The following is a 21,214-nucleotide window of genomic DNA, read 5'->3' as shown; positions in this document are numbered from 1 at the left end:
GCATCCTCTTTGCAAGCTCTTACTCCTTCTCCCTGCCCCGTGCACTAAGCTAGCGGAGACTGGAATGCAGTGTGGACTGGGACTCTCACCCAACGGCAGACCCTTACATGGAGTAGACAGCTCCTGGGAAGGGCAGGTGGCCTGGTCAGTGGACCAGCACGGGACCAGCGCGGGAGGCTTCCGGCCCACGCTCTGCCTTCCCGTGCGCGAGCGCATCATCACATCCCGAGGGGTGGGGCGAGGTGCATGTGGTCAAATGTTCCATCTTGTTCGGTTCCTGGCTTGGCTGCTTCTGGGCTGTGCACCTTGGATGAGCGAGGTGCTCCCCTGTGCTTCCGTTTGTGCATCTGTAAATTAAGGGCAACCCTAGAAACGACTGTGTGCCTTGGTCCGTGTCTGTTAGAGTATTTTACCCGGCGTATGTATGTAAACAGCCCTTTCCACAGGCCCTGAGTGTATTAGCCCCTTGAACAGGATGAGATGAATAAATTAGGACCTCATTCATGATCTTCAAATACAGAACCTCAGAGCTCTGACAGGACGAAGTATAGACCACACAAATGTTGTCTTCTGAGGCCGTGTCCAGATGCAGAAAAGATCCAAACCCCTGGAACGAAGCTGTTCTCAGCCTGGTGCTGCCTCCTCAGCACAGGGTGGGTGACCTTTGCATCCCCAAGGGCGGAGGCTGGTGGCTCTCAGCCCTCTGATCTATGCCAAGCGTTGCTGCGTTAACCCACTGCCAGCTATAAAAAGGGCTGGAGAGAACCCTTTCCTCCTGAGATTACAAGATCAGCCAGTACAGAGCTGCAGGCTTCTCCACGCCCTGAGACCGTGACATGGTACCACCAAGCAGTTTTATCGTCCAGTGTGACATAAAAGATTGGTCAGAGCAGCATTCTGGACCCACGAGGGAAATCAACACCCTTAACCAAGGCCTTCACTCCCACCCCGACCTCCACCAACCCAGTCCTACCGAGAGTCAAAAAACAACAATGTAAACAACATCCATACTCACTTTATTTTCAAACAGAGGGCATGTATCCAAAGGGAAGCAGGACTAAGAACCACTGTGGGGGCCTGAAGTCATCTGCCTTAGCCTTCTGGCCCCAGAATGCCTCGTGACCCGATGGCCGTGGGGATGGAACTGCCCCTTGATGGTACACGTCTCAGAAAGGTCAATCCCCCCTTCCCCAATGGGGGCAGAGTCAATGGGCCCCCGGAATACTGCCTCAGAATCATTCCAGGGACGGCGTACGACTGACCGTCAGTCCACAAACGTGAGCGGGAGGGGATCCAGGAACCACGGATGGTGTTGGCAGAAAATTATCCTGGGTGAGGGGCGCCCAACACCAGGATGCACCTTCCGTTAGCATGAAGGGAGCAGACAGAGCCCTCGGAAAAGACGCAGAGGCAAAGAGCACATTGATTAGAACATTACCCCGGGACAGAGGTGGGGCCACTTCCCACCGTTACCGTCAAATAACTGTAAAGAATCAAAACACAGAGAAGCCTCTTTACTGGAGTTAATCAAACTACGGCAGAGTGGGAGTCAGGGCGGAGGTCCTATTCCCAAAGGAAATACTGGGACAGGGGGAGCCATGCTCACAGGGCCAGGGAGGTCCACTCTAAGTCCTCAGAAAGGAGCCCTGGTCCGGAAAACAGCAAACATCCACGATCACTATGTGGGGCCGAACCGGGGGGAGCCAGGGGAGCCGCGGCGAGGAATCTGCTCTGGCTCCCCAAGGTCATCCCTGCTCTTTACCCCTCCAGTGACGCACAGAACCAAAGCGTGGAAACACCGGAGGTGGACGTCGGGTGTTTATGTCTGGGCAATCTTCTGACAGTTTGCATGGGAAGGGAGAGGGCAGTGGACGCCCGTCTCCCACGGCAGGGTCACGGGAGCGGCGAGGACATCCAGCTGTGACACGCGGGAAGAGGCAAGGCAGCCAGACGCCTTGGGCCTGGGGCAGGGTCACGGCCAACAGCCCTCCCGGCCCCAGCTCGCCGCCTGCCTCACGGGGAGGTCTCCATGGAATGAGCATGATTGCCAACGTGGCCAGAAAAGCCATCGATGCCGCTCATGGGGCAGATGATGAGGGGGGCCGCGCTCTTCCCCCCCGAGTAACTCAGGCTGAAGTAGGGCCGGACAGGCCCACAGAAGGTGGCGTGAGAGAAAGTAAAGGTGTGACACCTCTCGGTCACGTTGTAGAAGGAGACCTCACCAGCATCATAGTCCAGGAAAATGCCCACCCGCTGGAGGGGGGTCCGCAGGGGGAGGGCAGTCATCGGGGAGGTGAGAGCCCAGTACTCCTTCCCATACCACAAGGACACTGCCCAGAATCCGTTCTGGGGGGCCGAGGTGACTCCGCCTTTCCTGCACACGGAGTCTTCGCAGACACCTATGGTCCACTTGGCTTTATCTCCCACCTCCACCTCCCAGTAATGTCTCCCAGCGATGAAGCACGGAGAGCCCAGGACACAGGGGAACAGATTGAAACGCTCAGGGTTGTCAGGCAGGTCCTGCTGGAGGTAACTGTACCGCACTTGCCGCAGGTTATCGGAGAGGATCAGGCTGGGGTAGGCCGTGTCTGGGTCCAGGGTCACGTCCACTGCGGAGACACAGCGGGGGACGGGGCGGTCAGCCAAGGGCTGGGCGCACAGCGGAGGACACCCAGCTCGTGTCCCACCTCCCCCCCCGAGAAGAGAGCACGCCCACCCCACGAGAGGCTGCGTTCTCTCGTGAAGGTCATCCTGGAGTTTACGCTCCAGAAACTGTCTGCGTTGGCCGACTGCCTTTCTAAGCCAACAAACGTGGAAAGTACTGATTTCACCTCTGCTCCGTTTTTTAAAAACACCTTAAGTCCCATTATCCATTATAAACTGAATTCCCTACTTAAATTTTAGCGTTCTGGGTATGTGAACAGGGGACTGCAAACCTGTATCACTCGGGCGCAGCCGGCCGGGCGTCCGACTCTTAGTTGCGGCTCAGGTCCTGATCTTAGGGTCCTGGGACCGGCCTGTGACAGGCTCTGTGCTCAGTGGGGGGGTCTGCCCGGGCTTCTATCCCTCCCTCTCTCTCTGTCCCTCCCTACCACTTGTTACACACACACACTAAGATAAATAATCTTTAAAAACAAACAAAAAAACCCCAAATCACTATATTATACCCTCCATTCCACAAGCTCTTACTCACACCTGCAAACTCCTTCATCCTTTTCTAAGGTCCACGCAACCCCCGCATCTCCCTCCAAGGGCCGCTGCTCACCAGCCTTCACCCTCGCCCTCTCCCGAACCTAAACCCATCCTTCCCGTCCTGGTTTTCCAGTCTTGCTCAGGCTAAACACTCCCAACACGGTGTCCCCGGACCACGGCTCAGGCGGGCTGAAGGACTCCCACGGAATGTTCGTGATGAGCAACCATGGAGGGACCAGGAGCGCCAGGTCCCAGATTCGTGTTCACCCCCCCACCCGTGCACAGCAGTCACCGCTCTGTCCCCGAGACCATGGGTGGGCTCCCCAATCAGACAGTGAACTCCAGGCTCTTTCGCACCCCCACAAAAGCCTACATGACGTTCGATACTGTGGGACATGCGCACGGTCTCCAGCTAACACTTGCTGAAAGAACGAAATATGGACCACACGGGAGGGCATCATGGAAAGAACACCTGTTGCAGGCCTCTCTCCACGAGGGTGCCGCGTCACCACAGGAAGTACACACCCAAGATGCGAACACCCCCAGGACCACAGAACTACCCAGTCCCCGACCCTCTGGTGACGATGACGGTCAAGGAGAGCTTCCACTCCTGCCCCGGCACAGGGAAGGCATGACCCGAGATCCCCACACTATCCCGCACTCGGGAGAAGAGCCGAACCCTAACTCTTTTGGAAGGATGACTGCTTTCTGCAGAGCACACGCTGCCCTGAGGGCCGGCGAGCAGGCAGAGCCCCTGTTTGAGGACTGCACTTTCTACTCAAGCACCTGACCTTGATTTCCTCCTACTCCAAAGGCCACCAGCTTCAGCTCTGAGACATTTTAGGAGGCAAAGATACTGTAAACACATAGGAACAATCAATGGTTTTTTTCATGGTTGCTGTTTATCTCTTTGATACACGTCATCTAGAGAACCCCAATTCAGGCAATTTCCAAGATCATTCACAACCACGGTTAGGTGTTTAGTAGGAGTTTCACTCCTGTTTCCATCACCTCCTTGTCTCCATCACCTACCTGAGTATAACTGAGCTTCCCTCAATTCTGAAAGAACAAGAGAGAAGAAGTTACAGACCTGTGAGTATTTCCAAGAACTACCCAACCGAACCGCCAGAGCCTGCGTGAAGCCACGGTCTCAGGAGACAGCCTGGGACTGCTGTCGTGGCCGTGGGCTGTCATCGGCCGTGGGCTGCCGTCTCTACCAACGTCTGACTCCATTGTTAAACCAAGAGCCCTAAAGGAATAGGGACTGGGAACTTTGGGTGGAAGGTAACCATGTGCCTGAGACGGGGAGCAAACGGGGTCAAACTGAGCCAAGATCAAGGATTCCTCCCTCCAGCGGGCAGCTGGCTGGCCCTGCAGCGGGAAACACGGTTCCATGTCCCCAGTCATGTGCAACTCTCGGCTCTCCGAAGCCACCTGTTCCATGGCTGCGGGGCTCCACGTGTGGTTGTCCACCACCATGGGGGGGTGAACACCACTCCCTTGACCGGCACTTAACAGCGGACAAAGCATGTTCACAAACAAGCTCTCATGAGCCTTTTAAGTGGCAGGAGAGAAGGAGAAATCAGTGTGAACCAGTCAAGGAAAGTCCTGCCTTCTGGTGTCACCCACTGTGTCTAGGGCGGCCTGTCCCTATTTGTGTGATTGTGGAAGACACCAGAGTGTCTCCTACATATGTATTTGGAATGATAAAACGCAAAGTCTTAGGATACATTGCACAGGAAATCACCTGAGATTAGGGGGATTTGTGATTTGTAACAAAGAAAAAAAGGGTTTCCTTATTTCAGATCCCAATACACTGTCCAGGAATTTTAGCATTTAGGATACAGCCAACTCTTTATTGAATGTGGCTCACGAAGAGAAAATTTTACATTTAGAAGGCCTTCCCTTGAATACCTAAGCCACTGTATGTAGTAAGCGCGGCTTGACCCCCTCTATCCTGGCCGGCACCAACGCCCATGAGCGGGAGGAGCCCGGCAAATTACAACTTTAAACGCTGCCTCAAATGAAATGCAGCCAGGATAGTTTCTGTTCATTCTTCTTCCCAATTAAAGAAAGAATTAGGCAAATTCTGGATTAATTTTCGGATTGCCCGTTTTTCAGCCCCATTAACAGAGACTGAGAACTGAGTACGCACGAGGCCATTAACTGAAACACAGAAGAGGAAGACTCAGAAGATCAGAGAGGCTGCCGGGGGGTGTCCCCCCTGCCTGCCCCCCGGCTTTTAAAGCACATGTCTATCTTCCCAGGAAACTCCAACATCAAAAGCCCAGTAAATACATAAATTTACCTTGGATTTTCTCCATATCTGACTGCATTTTTTCTAAGGGCAGAAAAGAAGACAGTCAGTTTTCATCCCACACCGGGCTGAGGCTAGACAGACATCCAGAGCACGAATGCATTCCCCCGACGGACGCCTCTTCTATTACCTGTGAACTGCTTCAGGCTCTCGGTCAGGAATAGACATTTCTGCGCAAAAATGTGGATTTTCTCTTGCAGATCTGGAGGTGTGATCCAGGGCTCAGGGATCCTGATTCTTTCCGCTCTAAAATTTAAAAAAAAAAAAAAAAGTAAATCCCTCCCCCAACCCGACACCTTGTAGAGCCCAAAGCCCGGGTTAAGCCAACCGGCAGTCTCTCAAGCGCAGCCACGCCAGCTCCCCCCACCTCCTCCTAGACTGTACCGCTCTGCACGGGAGCAGGAGAAACAGCTTACTCACGGTCACTACCCCCACAGCCCCCAGCTCACGGATTTTCAAATGGCTCGTCCTCAAAAAGGGTCACGGAACTAAACTGAATACAAGGCTGACCTTGCCAGAAAGCCCTGGATTCCCAGACAGGATCCCAGAGCCCTCAGCTTCCCAAAACGGTGAGAACCCTCCAGACAGGCGCCCGCCCTGCTCAGGTCCATGGCAAAAATGGACTGCCGGATGCCTGCCCCGTATCCCGTCTCCCATCACCCAAGTTCTACAGGGTTCATGGCTGCCCAGTCTAGATGTGACCCTGTGACTGAGTTCTGCCCAGTAAGAGGTAAGGAGTGTCCTGTGGCAGCTTGAGAAGCCTGCTGTGAAAAGGACTGTGCTGGGACTTCTCTGCTCCGTGCCGGGGGCATTCCAGCAACCATCGCACTGTCATCTCGGGCTGTCCCATCGAGGTAGGAGAGTGAAGGGCAGGAGACCAGCAGCCCAGCCCAGGGGTCCCTACCTGCACACTTCCTACATGGCGACATCGTCTTAAATTATGTTTAAGCCTTAAGCCAATGACATTTTGGGATTCCTGTCTCATACAGCCACAGCCAAACACTAACGTCACGGAGTGCGAGGCTCTGGACCTCTGTATCCCGGTGCTGGACCAGAACCAGACTGGCCTCAGACAGCAAAACTGACAAGTCAGGGCAGTAATCACTGGGGCATCTGGCTGGGGCTGGACACGCACTAACTCCTCTCCCTCAAGACCCTCAACTCTACCCACACAGTCTACCCCCTGCACTTGCAGCTGACCTACTCCACCTCCACGGCCCTGCCCGGCCCCTCAAACGCTCCCACGCAGCCCCGCAGCCCGCCTCTGGAGGGTCTTCCCTGTCCAGTATCTGAGCCAGCTTCAAAGCCAGTCTCTGCCCTGTGGGCACTCCTGCACAGGGAGCGCGCGCCCCACGCCGGCCCCGCTGGCCCGCGCGGCCGCCCCAGCATCCGGCCCACTCAGAGCTCTTCTCACTCCACAGCTGCCGCCGCTGCGCAACAATGAGAACAAGGGCTAGGACCCAGGAAACTCACATGAATTCAGTAACTCTGAGCCAGTCACACTCTTCTAAGACCGTATTTTCCTCACAGAGGGACTGGGGTGGGGGGTGGGGGTCACTGGGGGAGGACTCTGAAACCTGGAGGCAGCGATGACCACAAGAAACCCTGCACTGTGCCCACGTGTGTAGGGGCCTCCACTCTCGCCAGGGCTACGTCCTCACGAACCATGGCAGCCCCAGCCGCCCACACCCCCTCCCGGCTTGTCTGGAGGTCCTGAGCTTTATGGAGAACTGGTCCATCCAGCTCTGTGTACTCGAGTGACTTGTGCAGAGACGGGCAGGGAACATGTTGCTCTGGTGAGCTGTCCTTCTCCGGCTCTGGGCTCCTTCCAGGGTTCACGGGCACAAGGCAAAAACAGCCTCTTCACTTGCTTTAACACTGGGGAGGGGGAATACGGTACCTGCTCAGTGTGTCCCCGATGTCCTACAAGAGAAAGGAAAAGGAGGGTCATGAGAAGTCGTAACTTCAGTTCTCTTTCAGCTGTTTGCTGAAAACCCAGCTAACCTGACCCTCCTGCGAGACGCCGGGGGGACAAGGAACAGGAGCAGGACTCAGAGTCTAGGAGCAAGAAATCTGGGAGGTGCCATTCACAACCCCGGCATTTCTGTGTCCTGCTCCTGCCCCACCAGCCAAGGATCTCACGGTTTCAAACTTCCTAGCGAGCGCTCCACCTGTGAACCACAACAGCCTACCTGTCCAGCTTTCTTTGACTTTTTATTGTGAAATAATTTCAAATCTGCAGAAAAGCTGCTAGCACAGAGCTCCTGTATATTTCTTCCCAGATTATTATACCCACGTTTATATTCAGAACCATTTGAGAGATCACTCTTTACATTCTATAATGTGTCCCTGCCCCCTTAGCCTTCTGTATTTCCTAAGGGCAAGTACATTTTCTTATGCAACTACAGTAGTTATAAGCAACAGTGATCTAAAGATCACTGAATCAAGGGCCTAAATGACCTTTATCTAACCCACAGTCCAGAGCCCAGTCGGACCAGTCTTAACGAAGCACCTCGCAGCTGCCCCCCTCCATGGCCCTTCTGCACACACAGCATCACGACACATATCTCGAACAGTCCTTTCGCACCAATCTCTTTCGTGGCAGTGCCATAGGTCTCACGCACGCTGTGTCGTCATCTACAGGCGGCCATCCCTCCACGGCCTGTCAGTTCTTCCCCATGTGACTAAGGCCAGGCTGTATCATCTTTGGCTAGTGCATGGTATGTCCTTCTAAAGGTACATGATATTAGCTTGCCCCTGACTGGCTCTATTTTGATGGCTGTATAGCTACTATCTTTCCTTTTGTAACAAAGAACCAATCGAAAAGTGATACTTTCAAATTATGTTAATACTCCAACCCTTATCAGACTTCCTTACCAGATTTAGCATCCACTGATAATCACTGCCTTAATTACCTTTTACTATGATGGTTATTAAAGGGTCATTGGCTAGCTTCAAAATTCCTTCTATATTAATCGACATTTTACTAGGAGTGATTTCCCCATTTATTATTATATGGACCCATATATTCTTATTTTATTTAACAGGTTATAATCCATCACTGTTTGTTTTTATTTTGGTGCTCAAGAAGTCTGAAACTGGGTCAGAGTCTCCGTCACTTTCTTCCTATCTCTTCCCACCCCGTTTTCCCCATTCCCATCTGGTTTATCCTTCCCGTTCCCTCTGCAAAAATAAGCAGATACGTGATGTTCCAATTATCTTTTTTCTTACACAAAAAGTAGCACACTCCATATTTTCTGTACTATGATTTTCACTTAACAGCACATTTCTGGAAACCACTATCAGTTCAGAGGTTATCCTCTCTACTCTTCTACACAGTTGCATAGTATTCCACTGTATACACACACAATTGGTTCAACCACCTTTTCTTGGTTTGGAAGGTGGTTCCCCCCATATTTTGCAGTTACAATGTTACACTGAGTACCTTGTATGTGTATATTTCTGTACCTACTTTCATACTTAAGTATTTCTTCAAGGTAAATTCCTGAAAGGACTCTTGGTCAAATTCTAACTGCATGTATACTTTTGTTAAATGCTGCCAAAACAGTTGGTCTTCCCACCACTATGTGAGACTTCTCTCCCACATCCTTGCTAACGGCGTACCGAATTAAGAAAATTTTGCTATTCTAGGGGCGCCTGGGTGGCTCAGTGGGTTAAAGCCTCTGCCTTCGGCTCAGGTCATGACCCAGTGTCCTGGGATTGAGCCCCGCATCAGGCTCTCTGCTCAGCGGGGACCCTGCTTCCCTCCCTCTCTCTGCCTGCTTCCCTGCCTACTTGTGATCCCTGTCTGTCAAATAAATAAATAAAATCTTAAAAAAAAAAGAAAAGAAAATTTTGCTATTCTAATGGGGCAGAAAGGGTATTATAGTATGGTTTTTAATTAGCATCTTATTAAAAGTACAATAGAACACTTTTTCACAAATGCATGGTCCAATTTCATATTTTTTTGCAAAGTGCCTATTCATATCTTTTGCTCATTTTTCTTTTTCTTTTTTTTTTTAAGATTATTTATTTATTTTTTTGAGAGAAGACAGTGAGAGAGAGCATGAGCGAGGAGAAGGTCAGAGAGCGAAGCAGACTCCCCATGGAGCTGGGAGCCCGATATGGGACTCAATCCCAGGACTCCAGGATCATGACCTGAGCCGAAGGCAGTCGTCCAACCAACTGAGCCACCCAGGCGTCCCTTTTGCTCATTTTTCTACAGAACTTGCCCCCCCCCAATTTTTTTAATGTTCTTTATATACTATTTTTGAATGTTCTTTATATATTATTTGTGATATTTGCTGCAATTTTCTTTCAAATTGGCACTGGTCTTTTAAAGACGTATTTGTTATTTTAGAGAGTCTGTATGTGCACAGGAACAGAGAGAGAGGGAGAAAGAATCTCAAACAGACTCCTGCTGAGCACGGAGGCTGACACGCGGCTCAGTCCTAGGGCACTGCAATCATGACCTTAGCCAAAATCAAGAGCTGGACGCTAAACCGACTTAGCCACCCGGGCAGCCTGTGACACTGGTCTTCTGAACGGTTACAGTGTCTATGCGTTTTTCTATGGTGCTATCATGCGCTGTCTTAGTTTGACCGGCACCACGGTACGTTTTCATGTCTAACAGTGCCAGCTCCCACCCCCAGTTCTTTGTTCTCAGTGTTTCCCAGCTATTTTTATGGGCTTACTTTTCTATCTGAAATGTACCATCCATTTGTCTAGTTCCAGATAAAGTGTTGTGTTGTGTTTTTGTTGGGATTGCATTAAGTTTATAAATTAACTTAAGATGAACTGATGGGGGGCGCCTGGGTGGCTCAGTGGGTTAAGCCGCTGCCTTCGGCTCGGGTCGTGATCCCAGGGTCCTGGGATCGAGCCCCACATCGGGCTCTCTGCTCAGCAGGGAGCCTGCTTCCCTCTCTCTCTCTGCCTGCCTCTCCATCTACTTGTGATTTCTCTCTGTCAAATAAATAAATAAAATCTTAAAAAAAAAAAAAAAGATGAACTGATGGGATGATGCTGACATGTCTTAGACAAGAACAAGAAATGTCTTTTTATTACTTCAAGTCTATCTTGTGTCCATCAGGAGTTTTTACAATATTTTCCACACAGATTTTCACACACTGTTTGTAAGTTTATTTAAGTTTATTCCCAGGTATTTTGCCTTTTTTTTTTTCTTTTAAAGATTTATTTACTTATTTGACAGAAAGACAGAGATCACAGGTAGGCAGAGTGGCAGGCAGAGGGAGAGGTAGAAGGAGGCTCCCCACTAAGCAAAGAGGCTGATGCGAGGCTCAATCCCAGGACCCCAGGATCATGACCTGAGCCAAAGGCAGGTGCTTAACCAAATGAGCCACCTAGGAGTTCTCTTCCGTTTTTCAATTGGAAATGGGGTATTCTTTCCTAAAATGTCTTCTGGTGGTTATCTGCACATACAAAGCCTGCCGATTTCTGTCTGTTAACCTTACATCCTGCTGCCTTGCTGAATTCTTTAATTAATTTTAGCACTGATTCTTTACTTTATAATTATATAATATATATTCTCCAAATGACATGGTTTAATGTCTTTTATAACGCTGTTCTTTTTCATTTTTTTTCTTTTCAAGATTTTTATTTATTATTTGACAGACAGAGATCACAAGTAGGCAGGGGCAGGCAGAGAGAAAGGAGGAAGCAGACTCCCCGCTGAGCAGAGAGCCTGAGGCGGGGCTTGATCCCAGGCATGATCTGAGCCGAAGGCAGAGGCTTTAACCCACTGAGCCACCCCTTTTTCATCCTTTTTTTAAAAAGATTTTATTTTTGGGACGCCTGGGTGGCTCAGTTGGTTGAGCAGCTGCCTTCGGCTCAGGTTATGATCCCAGCGTCCTGGGATCGAGTCCCACATCGGGCTCCTTGCTCTGCAGGGAGCCTGCTTCTCCCTCTGACTCTGCCTGCCACTCTGTCTGCTTGTGCTTGCACTCACTCTACCTCTCTCTCTGACAAATAAATAAATAAAAATAAAATCTTAAAAAAAAAAAAAAAGATTTTATTTTTAAGTAAACCCTACACTCAACTCGGGGATCAAACCCTACCATGAGCTCAAGAGTCACCTGCTCCACCCACGGAGCCAGCCAAGTGCCCAGGCTTTCCCCACGCCTATGCTTGCAACTGCTTCATCTACACGGGCTGAAACCTCCGTACGAGGGTAACAGAGGCAGACAGCGGCGGGCATCTTGCCTCTTCCTGACCTCGGTGGGAACGCATCTGAGTGTCTCCTCGAGGAAGACTTCGCTTGCTCTTCCAGGGACATTCGCCTCAGCCCTGTCTCCCTCTCATTCCACGTCCCCGACCCCCTCTTTCTTCTACAGAACGATCTCTTCAAAAATGTCCTCACGAATATCCTCCGCCTTAAAAAGAAACACTGAAGACCTCCAGGGCCCGACCCTGCAGTGCACAAACGCACGCCCGACGCGGCCCCAGCACAGGCGAGGCCGCAGCCGCCAAAGCACAGGCCAAGCCCGGGTCGGTTGGCGGCTCCCGGGCACCCGGCGGCGGGAACAAACCAGCAGCCCGGAGCTCCTGGACGCAGCCGGGAAGCGCGCAGGGCTCGTCCTGCAGCAGAGCCGCAGCGGCCCGAGAGAGGGACTGACACGCTCCAGGCAGATGAACCGTGACAAAGGGACTCGCCGTGAAAGACATGGAAGGCGAGAGGCCACCTGCCGCAGGCAAGGCCGGGAGACAGGCCGGACGAGCGACTGTTCAGCGACACACAGTGCCTTCTGCAGCGACGCCCGCGTTCCAGAGCGACACAACTGTGGTGACCGAACCCTCACCTCCTGACCTGCCAGACGCGACCGAGTCGCACACCCTGAAACGGCTGAAATGACGAACTACTGCTGCACGAATTTTATAACCGGAACAGAGCAAACCCAGGCCCTCGGCTCCATCCTACGAAGCCCTAAGGTGGGCGCACCTGCATGTCCCGCGTCTGCACCGTGGTAGTCCCGTGAGCAAGCGTCACCCAGCCAGGCTGACCGGCCTGGGACACCCGCACTTGGCCGCCCAAGGAACCCCCGTGTCTCACAAGCTACCTGCGAACCGCTCCAGTCTTCGGAGCGTCTGTTGCCCTCAGGCCTGCTCACCGGCCGCAGGGAACCTGCTTTCCCACGACGGGAGAACGGAAGCCGCCGAACCGGGACTGCCCGCACCCACCTGCCCGAAGACCATCTCCCAAACCCCCTCCTAGACGCGCGCCTCAGTCCCCTCCACGCCTGTTTTCTCGGCGCAGCCGGGAGGGGCAAGTTCATCAGTCACCGCTTCCCCGACTCTCCGAACCAGGATCCTGCCCCAGACTCTTCTGCAGACTCTTTTCCACCAAGTTCAGCTCGTTTCTTCAAGCATCCCTCTCTGGGAGCCCCACCGGCCCTCCGTCCTCCTGGCCCTCCTCCCTGACCGTCACCTCCTCCCGCACCGGCCCTCACCCTGCCGGTCCCCACTGCCCCCAAGGCAGCCCCTGCCCAAACTGCTTACCGCAGCAGCCCCTCTGCCAGCATCAGTGACACCCACGGCTTTAAACCACTCGGATGTCAGCCCTAAGGGCCTGAGACTCTGCCGTCCACTCCCTCTTCCCTGGTCATACTCTGCGTCTCTGGCCAAGTGTTCCCACTGCAAACTCCTCCTTTTCTCCCTGACCATTAAATACTAGTGTTCACGAAGGCTCAGGGCTAGGCTTCTTAGGAGTCTGAAGCAGGAGCCAGGCAACTTTTTCCTAAAGGCTGGACGGTACATATTTTGGGTTTCCTAAGCCACACGCCATCCGACACGTACAACTCTGCTGGGCTGCGGCAGTGGAAGGTAAGCGCGCACAGTACCGTCCGGGGACGCGTGTGGCTAATGCCGACGTAGGAGTTTTATATGATTTCACTTATTGTGAGATAAAATGCTTCTGATTCTTCCCAATCATTAAAAACTGTAAAAATCAGGGATGCCTGGCTGGCGTAGTCGGTTAAGCACCTGCCTTTGACTCAGGTCATCTCAGGGTTCCGGGATCGAGTCCCACATCAGGCTTCTTGCTCAGCAGGGAGCCTGCTTCTTCCTCTGCTGCTGCTCCCCCTGCTTATGCTCTCCCTCTCTCTCTAAGAAATAAAATCTAAACAAATTAATCTGTAAAAACCAGGGGTGCCGGGGTGAGGGGGCTCAATCGGTTGAGCATCCAACTCTTGACTTCAGCTCAGGTTATGATCTCAGGGCAGTGGGATCGAGCCCCCGGTCGGGCTCTGCACGGAGTGTGGTGCCGGCTTCAGATGCTGTCTTCCCCTCTCCCGCGGCCCCTTCCCCACTAAAAACAACAACAGAAACACCGAGAAAACAAAGAAACAAAAACACACAGAAAAAATCCCCAAACTGTGAACACCATGCTTAGCCTGCAGGACATACAAAAGCGGAGGGTGGGGCAGTTTGCTGACCCTTGCCCTAGGCCTCCAGGCCCTTCTTATGACCTTTATCAACACCAGCCATCCCCACGGCTCACTTCTCTCCTGTCTGACCTCCACAGCAGACCATAAACTCCAGGAGAGCTTCCTCACCACTCAATCCTGCTGCCTGGAACAGTGCCGGACCAGAACAGACAATTCCCACGCACCGAAAGCACAGCAGCTCGTGTCCTGCGGTCCTGCTGAGGTCAGCGCAGCCGGATCGCCTGGGATCACCCGGGATCGCGTGCACGACAGCCGCACTGGACCACTCGGCCAGCCGCCCCTGCTCAAGGGCTCGCTATTTCATGGCCGGGCCGGTACACACACAGATGTTCACATCACAAAATACTGCACTGAGACGGTCTCTAAATGGCATGGGGGCCGAACCCCTCATTCCATGGGGTCACTGGGCCCGGAGAGGTCAAGAGCCTTGCATGTGATCAGACCAGGTGGCGCAGGACGGGCCTGGGCCTATGGTCCTCCTTTGCCCTTTCTGTGAGACAACGCCACCGCCCGATCCAAGCCGTGGGGACCGGAGCTTCCGCGAGGCATGTCTTCCCTCTGACAAGCCGAGAGCTGAGCCAGGGCCCGGTAAGTGACGGAACAGACGGGCAGGAAGGGCCCCGAGCCGCCCGGCAAAGCAGGAAGGGAGATATTCGGGCCGCGCTGGCGGCTGCCCCGAGCCTCACCTGCAGGAGCTCCCTGGTGGGCTGCTGCTGCTTCTCCTCCAGCTGCGCGATCAGGCCGCTCAGGTGGGAGATGTTGCAGGAGAACTGGGTGATGGCGCCGTTGATGCTGTTGTAGACGGCCAAATCCAGCTCCTCGAGCCGGGCCAGGAGGCGGTACTCGTGCTCCTTCAAGGAGTGGTAGAGCTGCTCGAACTCCCAGACGATCTTCTCCCTCTCCATCTGGGTCAGGCTCTGTGCGGGCGACAGGGAAGGGCACTGACCGGAGGGAAGGCTCCCCCAGAGCCGCTGTGTTTGCTCCCCACTCGCCAGCCCAAGAGCTCATCCTCTCATCCCAGCACCCTGTTCCCTCGCTCCCGGTGTCAGGCTGTGCGGACTGAACACACAGCGGCTGAGAGGCAAGTCGCCCGGGGATAATAAAGCTATCAGTCCCACGACAGTCGTCCCAGATGGGAGGCCGGGGCGGCCCGCGCTGCGAGAACTGGTACAGCCTCCACAGGAGCACGGGGCAGTCTTGTCCCCTGCGGCTGGAGAGCAGACGGGGCTTCCTGACAGGGGAACGACACTGGAAGGACGGGCAGAGGAGCCAACGATTCTGTCCGGCAGAGCCGTGAGCGCAGAGGGGAAGCCACAGAAGGCAAGAGGGTAAAACACCTGCCAGGCCAGGTGGGGCAAGACTTGTGGCAACTGGGAGCCACGGAAGACGCCGGGGAAGGGATGGAGTCAGCCAGGTGCCGCGCGGCGGTGGACCGGGACACTCCATCCTCGGACAGGGACTGGGACCACGGCCCTGAGGCCCTTCCTGTGTAGCCCAGACCCCGTTTCTGGCTCCCAGCAGTGTTCCTCAACCACCCCTCTCAGCCATGGGTGCGGCTCCTTCTCCTGCAGATTTGTTTCCGAAGCCAAGGTGCCCTTCCTTCTCTCCCCGCGCCCCCTGACAGGACTCTAGGGCTCTGTGCTCAAGAAATTGTCAGCAACTCTCTTTCTTGACTCCTGAGGAAGGAAGATTTTGGGGGGCACGGCCATAGGTGGCCCACAGAGCCAAAAACACTGTCCGGCCCTTTCCGGAAGCTTGTTGACACTTGCTCTCAGCTCCCCTCCCCGAGAATCTTCCCGTGAACGGTCCCCTCTGTCCCTCTCGCACCCCTTCCTGAGCACTCACTGGGCAGCACACACCTTCCTTCCAAGTCGCTTTGGTAAGGTTACAGCTCCCTTCAGCTAGAGCCTTTCAAAGACACAAGTGATACAACGTAACCCTAGAAATGGAAAACAGGGGCACCTGGGTGGCTCAGTGGGTTAAAGCCTCTGCCTTCGGCTCAGGTCACGATCCCAGGGTCCTGCGATCCAGCCCCTCATCGGGCTCTCTGCTCAGCAGGGAGCCTGCTTCTTCCTCCCTCTCTCTGCTTGCCTCTCTGCCTACTGTGATCTCTGTCAAATAAATAAATAGTATCTTTAAAAAAAAAAAAAAAAGAAAGAAATGGGGGGGAAGCCTGGGTAGCTCAGTGGGTTACGTCTCTGCCTTCGGCTCAGGTCATGATCTCAGGGTCCTAGGATCGAGCCCCGCATTGGGCTCTCTGCTCAGCAGGAAGCCTGCTTCCCCCTGTGTCTCTCCTGCCTGCCTCTCTGCCTACTTGTGATCTCTCTCTCTCTATCAAATAAGTAAATAAATAAAAATCTTAAAAAAAAAATAAAAGAAAAAGAAATAGAAAACTAAAGCTGAAATTGACCGTAAGGAACAACTGATTCTCAGCTTCTAGAAGGGGCAGCTCCTGGAGGACTGGTTCGTTGGGGCGGCGGAGGGGGAACAAGGGGAAAACAATTCTGCCCAGCATGGAACTCCCTTGGAAGGCAGGACATTTGGCGTCTCTGCCCTCCCTCCCCAGTGACTCAGTTCCTCGAGTGACAACCAAAGGGACAGCCACATGCCACAGGAGGGCAGGAGAAGGCAGCACCAGCCTTGATGAAAAACCGCAGGTCGAGTCCAATGTCCTCACTCCACAGAGGAGGAAGCAGGCAGAGACGGTGTACCACGCTCCCCGCCTTTCCAGCAGGGAGGGTCAGAACCAGGAAGCATGTCTAAGTGTCCTCTCCAGGAAGGGCTTTTTCTTCCCTGACAGCCCTCTCACAGGGGATACAATGGCTGTGTGTGGGGGGATTCTACGCAGGCCCGCCAGGAGACTGTCCAACCGGCAGCCCTGTTTTCAAGCTCGGGGAGATGAGGTCTTGGGGGGGGGGGGTGCAGAACAAATGGTGGAATCCGACGTTCCCTGCCCAAAAGTCCTTTATGACACCCTGGCCAGGACTGACAAAACCTCACAAGTTTGTTAACAGTTTGCTCCTCTTGAGAATTTCTCATATTTTATTTACTGTTAAAAAAAACAGAACTGGGGGCATCTGGGTGGCTCAGTGGGTTACAGCCTCTGCGCTCAGGTCGTGGTCCTGGGGTCCTGGGATCGAGCCCCGCATCAGGCTCTCTGCTCAGCAGGGAACCTGCCCACCCCCCCCCCCCGCCTCTCTACCTACTTGTGATCTCTGTCAAATAAATAAAATCTTAAAAAAAAAGAAAACTACTTGAGCACCTCTGTGGTGCATATAAGGATTTATTATAAAAGTCTCCATATTTTTTTTTTAAATTTTTGGTTGTCAGAACAAAAGCCCCTTATATCCCTATCACAAAAGGGCACATCCGTCGTCCCCTCCTCAGCCACCGTCAGCAGCCATCTGCAGAATGGCACCAAAGGAGGCTAACTGTGCCCAAGAACTTCCCCTGTATCAGTGTCATCAAGGATCAGCCCTGATCTACACAAGACTAGCGGGATAAACTTCCGATAGGTCAGATCCCCACAGGTTCCAACTCAGCTCCTCTATCTCTTCCCCCCGAAAGTGGGACTCCTCTGGTTCTCCGGGTGAGCCCCCCACTCCCACCTGGGGCCATCTCACCCACAGCTGAAGTTCTGGGCGTCCTGACGGGGTAAGGGTAAGGGAAGTAACGTCAGCCTTACAAAACACAGTGGCCCGCATAAGCGGTGTCATCTGTGAATTCCACACCCCCTTACCAAGAGTTCAGCCCGTGCCTGCTCCCCCTGTGCCCGACGCCTCTTCTTTAAGTCCTTCACTCTTTTCAGGTGGTCCAGCTGGTTCTGGATTTGCTCCTGAGAAAAGCAAAACAGGTGCACAGTTCAAGATTAGACAGACCTTAGCATCAGCACGGCTCATGTGCTTATCACGTGCAACCAGTCCTCAGGCCACATCCCTGCTTAGCGCCTGTCCTTGGACTTCCTGCCATCGGCAGGGCACAGAGGTCTCCACACCTCTCTGTGGCAGTCTGTGTGTGTCTTAAACTGGTGGGTCACCTGCCCATCCCTGGACGGATACCGCATTGCTCAACGGAAAGGTGAGTGGGCTGTGAGGCTTAGAGCTGGGTTGTGGCTCTCCACAGACACATAGAGAGTAAATGAGTTAACTTCTCATTTTCCTCACATGTGGCATAGGCGAATACCACCTTCCCAACCTACTCCAGAGGTACTGCCAGTGTAAAACAATATATCGGAGAGTACCATGAATACTAAGTGATTAGTTATGCACAAACGTACACACATTTAAACATAACTGTATACCCTTCTGTCCTCCAGCGGGCGAATACACAGATAACAGAATGTTGCCTTACAACTGTTCTAGTCAACACTTTGTTTCCATGTCATTGTTTGGCCGTGCGCCTCCACCGGTCCAAGGGTTCACAAAGAGCGACCGACTCATTTGATTTCGTGTAATCTTCATGGTAACTGTGTAATCTGGTTAAAGGACTTCAGCGGGAAAGAGCTGCTCTTTTCCATGGGCTTCTAGAACAGGCCGGAGCGCAGGGAATGGCTGGGGAAATGCTCACAGACTAAGTGATGGGCACCTGCGGGCGGGGCACACAGCCAGTTGACGTCCGAGTGTGTTTTGTGTGAGATCACCCGTGATCCGATAGGAGCACGAGCGCGGCGGTGGGTGCCTGCTTTTACGCACATCCTTTACACCGTCAGGGAGCGGGCGTGTTCTCGGTGCGTAACGTGCCGGAGCGCGGGGAGACCCAGGGGCCCCGGGGGGGAGGGGGAATGGCGGGGGGTGGGGACACTTCTGGCTTCCTCACCAGCTACAGGTTCTCCCAAATCTGAGTGCGGAGGCTCTGGAGCGGACAGAGAGGAAAGGACGGCTGTGAACCACACGTCCGGCTCAGCCATTTTCTAGGCGGAAAAGAGGAAGCCCCTTGGCTCTCTCCTCCCTTTGTCCGCTCGCGCTCCCGCCCCTCCCTCGCCGCGCCGCCCTCACCTTGAAGCCCTCCACCGCCTCCTCGAGCGGCAGCACGCTGTGGCCGCGGTGCTCGCGGGAGCGGTCGCACACCACGCAGATGGGCATCTGGTCCTCCTCGCAGTACAGCTTCAGCGGCTCGCGGTGCTTCTCGCACACGCCCATCTCGCCCCCGGGCCCCGACGGCCGCTCGGTGCGCAGCTGCTTCACCAGCTGGGTCACGTTGGCCAGGTGCCGGTTGGGCCGCATGTGCCGCTGCGGGAAGGTCTCCCGGCACTGCGGACACGACACGTTGGTCTCCGCCGCGCCCCAGCAGCGGGTGAGGCACGCGCAACAGATGTTGTGGCCGCAGTCGAGCATCATGGGCTCGGCGAAGTACTGCAGGCACACGGGGCAGGTGGTCTCCTGCTGCAGGCACTCGGCCACGCTCCCGGAGGCCATGGCGCGGGCCCGCGGGGGCGCACGGGCATGGGCCCCGGCGCCCAGCTCTGCGCGGAGCCCAACTCTGCCGCGCGCCCTCCCGCTCGCGGCTTCCGGGCGGCGCGGGGAGGCGGGCGGGCGGGCGGAGGGCGGCGCCTCCCGGCCCGGATCCCGGGCGCGCGCGCGCGTGCGGGTCCCCGGCGTGGCTCGGGCCTCCCTGCGCCGCGGTGCCCCCGCCGCCCGGGCCTGGGGGGTCGCGCGGCCCCGCCGAGCCCCGCGGCTGCGCGAGGGGCCGCCGAGGGGCGCCGCCGGCCGGACTCGCGCAGCCGGCGCTCGGGGCGCGCAGGACAACGTGGCCGCGTCCGAGCGGATCCCGGCGCGAGCGGAAGGGGCGGCCCCGGGGCGGGGCTTGGCGCGGGCCCCTGGCGCGACGCGCTTTCGCGGCCTCGGGGGCGCACGGTTCCTCCCGGAGCGAATGGGGAGGCCCCGCCAGCGCCCGGGGCGCGGCGCGCGGGGGCGAGCTCCTCGGGGTCCGGTGACCGCGGCCGACGGTGTCCCGCGGGGACGCGGTAACCCCGCCTGCGCGCTGCGGGCCCCGCGCCGAGCTCCCGCGGCCTGGGCCTGGACCCCGAGGCTTTTGTTGGGTGTCCTGCCGGGCGCCCAGGCCTCGGCGCCGCGGAGCGCGGGCTTGATGTGGGTGCGGCTGGGGAGACGCCTGACCTACCCGGGAGGCGGGAGGAGGGGAGTAGCCAACTGAGTTGCATCATTCAACATCCCTACTTGCAGGCCCTCGCAATTTTGTTTCGAAAAATAAAGTTAATTACCTGATGGCAACATTTCTGCAAGACAGAATGAGTCAGACAAGCTCTGTTCGGGTTCTTCCCACTGTGCCGGAGCCAACTGGTGTCTCTTCTCCTGAGAAACCGGGATGAGCATTATAGCCCAACAAGGAGGGAGACCTCATCACATCTTTGAGGTTTTTAACCAGCCGGTGTTCATCCATTAGCGTAGAAAATACACAGTGCGGGCGGTATTGAATAGGACCCAGCTCGCTCGTGCTCCTTCCCCAAGCGCAGGAGAGCCACAATCCCACTCCAGTACGATCCACTGATCCAGTAGATTTACCCACAGTTCCTGCCTTGGCATTTCCGGGTCTCTTTTGCTGTTTCCTCAGTATTGACTTCATCCTCTTGATTTCATTGAATCCAGACAGACTTGCCTTGCTTTATTTCTCAACTTGCCTCTAGGTACTGTCATTTCCATTATTACACCTTGACCGGAATGATTTCAACACGTGTCAGTTTGCAGGTGTGTTTTAGATGAGTTGGTAGCAGGCTGGCTGTGAGCGTGTCCACTCATTTCCCTATTGCAAGTCTTTCTGTCTAACCCTCTCACCTCCAGGGTGAGAACCATCCTTAGAAAACTCCTTAAATGCTCCTTTCATTCTCTCCCTTCTCACTCAGAAATCTTCACAGCCTCCTTTTGGGCCTCCAGGACATTGTTCAAACCCTTGAGCATGGGGTTAGCACTTCTGGCCTCCAGCATGAACTAACGCCTTCACTCCCCTCCTAGGAAGCCATCATCCCAACCCAGTCTGGTGGGGCTTGGTCTGTGCCACCACAGTCCTCTGCAAGGCCTGCTCAACAGTCCTGCTCCTTCCTGAGCAGATAGCCTAAACAAATGACCACACTGACCTCTCTCCTTTCCAATCAGCCTCCCACATTCACATAGAACCTCAAATTATGAGTACTTATTTTCTGGGGGAGGACTTTGATTACCTTGCATAGAACACTTACGTCTCTCTCAACGTTCTCCATCCGGGCCTACGTTTAAATTAGGCAGTGTCTTTGGTT

The 21,214-nt window shown here is 54.5% G+C and overlaps 1 protein-coding gene across 1 annotated transcript; it reads right to left on the bottom strand.

Moving 5' to 3' along the window:
- Window positions 1-995: 995 nt before the first annotated feature.
- Window positions 996-19,699, bottom strand: TRIM27 (tripartite motif containing 27). The gene is made up of 8 exons (XM_082750432.1): window positions 18,963-19,699; window positions 17,708-17,803; window positions 14,655-14,885; window positions 7,410-7,432; window positions 5,640-5,755; window positions 5,501-5,533; window positions 4,225-4,251; window positions 996-2,609 (listed from the first exon to the last, which is right to left on the bottom strand). Exons 1-8 carry the CDS (start codon window positions 19,380-19,382, stop codon window positions 2,014-2,016), a joined length of 1,542 nt encoding a protein of 513 aa, XP_082606558.1. The 5' UTR covers window positions 19,383-19,699; the 3' UTR covers window positions 996-2,013.
- Window positions 19,700-21,214: the final 1,515 nt, after the last annotated feature.

The sequence above is a fragment of the Mustela nivalis genome (assembly GCF_964662115.1).
Source record: "Mustela nivalis genome assembly, contig: HAP1_SCAFFOLD_1091, whole genome shotgun sequence".
Lineage (NCBI taxonomy): Eukaryota > Metazoa > Chordata > Mammalia > Carnivora > Mustelidae > Mustela > Mustela nivalis.
This window is presented reverse-complemented; position numbering and strand designations above follow the sequence as displayed.